Genomic DNA, 2508 nt, shown 5'->3' with positions numbered 1-2508 from the left:
AATGTACAATTATTAATTCTATTTCTGTTTAAGTTTTGGTAATGAGATAGTTATTCTCAAGTGATTTTTTTTTATTCTCGATAACATGGATGGAGCCCTGGTACCCTGCATGAATCAAGACATTTGCCAATTTAATTCTTTAGAAAAAAAAAAGAAATAAAAATTATTTCACTTATGTTTCACTTGTGTTTCACTATAAGGACAATACAGCTATTGCTTTCCTCCTGGCATCGGTTAAAGTGACTCTGTTGAAGTGTGTAGTATATTACACTGTGAACCTTTTGAAGAGTATACATGTGCTTCACTTAGAAGAAGGGGTTAAGTAAAAGGTGTCATCAGTACATGATTTTAAAGTTATTGTCCTTACCTCCCCCTCCACTGGAATTTGACCCTTATTTTTTTCTCATTCCTGTTTACAATACCCAGAGTCAGTGCCTTCCCCATTATGGGCTCTACCACCAGCCACAAATTCATTCTTCAAGAACTGTAAATCTAACTTTTCCTGAAGAGTTTTAGAACCCTCTTGACACATTTCCCATGTCCCTCTGTATTTCTTACAGAAATATCAAATTCCGTATACCTGATGTGACCAGATATTCCACTTCCCCTTGCTCGGGGCCACATTATAGTGCAACATATGGGTGGCATTCAAAAATCCTGTATGCCTGTAACATACAGGGTCAGGTTGGATCAGCCTATGCTGCCCCAGCCTGCAATGTATTGGTCTATATCTTCAACTTCTTTCTGTTTCCCTCATATACTGTTTCCTCACTGTCATCCAGGCAGTATGGAAGTGGTTTAAGACTACTTCCCAATCCCAGTTCAATTCTTTACATGATTACAGACAAGGCACTCAACCCCAGTTTCCTCACCTATAAGTAAATGAGGAGGAAAAACATACACATAAACAAATTTTCAATGAGTGAAAACATGAAAAACACATATCACAACATGATGACAAACATGTGACTGTGAGCCATAATTTAAACTCCATGACATCTCACTCGAACTGCTGCTGTTGCCTCCTACTACTCAAGGATGGTCCTTCTATATTAACTACCTTCAAAACTAGATTCATGGGCTCATTCTCTAGTATCTGACTCTGTCAATCTCTAACTTAAAATGGTTCATTGATGTTCCACAATTGTTGTAACAAAGTGGAACTTCTCAGAAGAGCCTGCAAGACCTTTTATAACCATTATCCCTTTTACCTAAACAGTATCATGCAGCCTGTCAACCTTTACCCAGTTTCTTGCTCCAGTTCAAGCTCCTGAGGTTTCCTATGGGCAGTTGCCCTTATCAAAATGACTCAAGGCCTCTTCTCCACCTGAATAGGTTCATTTCATCCTTTACACCAGAGCTCAGGCGTGTCATTATTGTCCTTTGAATCACCCATATGACTTCCTTATCCCTCCATCCTTCACCTCCACTCCAGAAACCAAAGACCTCCATCTGTGCCCCAGAGCATCTTTCACTTTCCTCTACCATAAGAGTCACCAGGCTATACTGCCATTATCTAATCATTTACTCAGCAACCCAGGAGACTGCAAGCTACTCAGCATCAGACATTGTCCTTCTGTTTACATCCAAGCCAACATAAAATTCAGCATATAGTAAGCACGCTAATTAATTTATCAAATGAACAAATGATGTCAGGGTGACACCCCATGCTATCTTTAGACTAGCCATCAGATTCTTATCTTTTAACCAATCAGACAAACGAATTTTCGTCACTATTGCAAATGTATATATTTTTCTAAACCATTAATACAAAATGAAATTATTTGTGCTTTTAATATCTCCTAAGTACCACTTTCTAAAGAGTCTGTGGGAAGTTAAGTTACAGAGAATAACATTAGTTTACAAGCCTAGTCCTGAACTGCAGAATGCCCAAGTCATACTTATCACCACCTGATTACCTAATTCAGAATCTTAGAGAAGTCTCAGAAAGACTGAATTAAATGATGCTTTGCTCTTGCTCCCCTCCACCAGACAGTAACTAATATGTCTCTGCTTCTGCCTGCAGAGGATATATTTCCTTGTAAGTCCTGCGGCATCTGGTACCGGAGCGAACGGAACCTGCAAGCCCATCTGATGTACTACTGTAGTGGGAGACAAAGAGAAGCCGCTCCAGTGTCAGAAGAAAATGAAGACAGTACCCATCAGATTTCCAGCCTGTGCCCATTCCCACAGTGTACCAAGAGCTTTTCCAATGCCCGAGCTCTAGAAATGCACTTGAATTCACACAGCGGTAAGGGCCTCTTTTGTTTCTGCTTTTGCTCCAGGAGAATCTGATGTACTACTGTAGTGGGAGACAAAGAGAAGCCGCTCCAGTGTCAGAAGAAAATGAAGACAGTACCCATCAGATTTCCAGCCTGTGCCCATTCCCACAGTGTACCAAGAGCTTTTCCAATGCCCGAGCTCTAGAAATGCACTTGAATTCACACAGCGGTAAGGGCCTCTTTTGTTTCTGCTTTTGCTCCAGGAGACTCTTTCTACACACACACA

General features: G+C 40.5%; 1 protein-coding gene across 1 annotated transcript in view; it reads left to right on the top strand.

Annotated features, from left to right (window-relative positions):
- The window catches only part of Zfpm2 (zinc finger protein, FOG family member 2), a 476524-nt gene that overhangs the window by 468253 nt on the left and 5763 nt on the right, over positions 1-2508 (top strand). The window contains exon 7 of the mRNA XM_008851514.2: positions 2027-2251. Within this exon, the coding sequence (XP_008849736.1) occupies positions 2027-2251 (225 nt within the window). The remainder of the gene's footprint in view (positions 1-2026; positions 2252-2508) is intronic.

The sequence above is a fragment of the Nannospalax galili genome, unplaced genomic scaffold (assembly GCF_000622305.1).
Source record: "Nannospalax galili isolate Female #2095 unplaced genomic scaffold, S.galili_v1.0 scaffold284, whole genome shotgun sequence".
In the NCBI taxonomy this organism is placed as follows: domain Eukaryota; kingdom Metazoa; phylum Chordata; class Mammalia; order Rodentia; family Spalacidae; genus Nannospalax; species Nannospalax galili.
The sequence above is the reverse complement of the archived record's forward strand: the minus strand, read 5'-3'. Positions and strand labels throughout refer to the sequence as shown.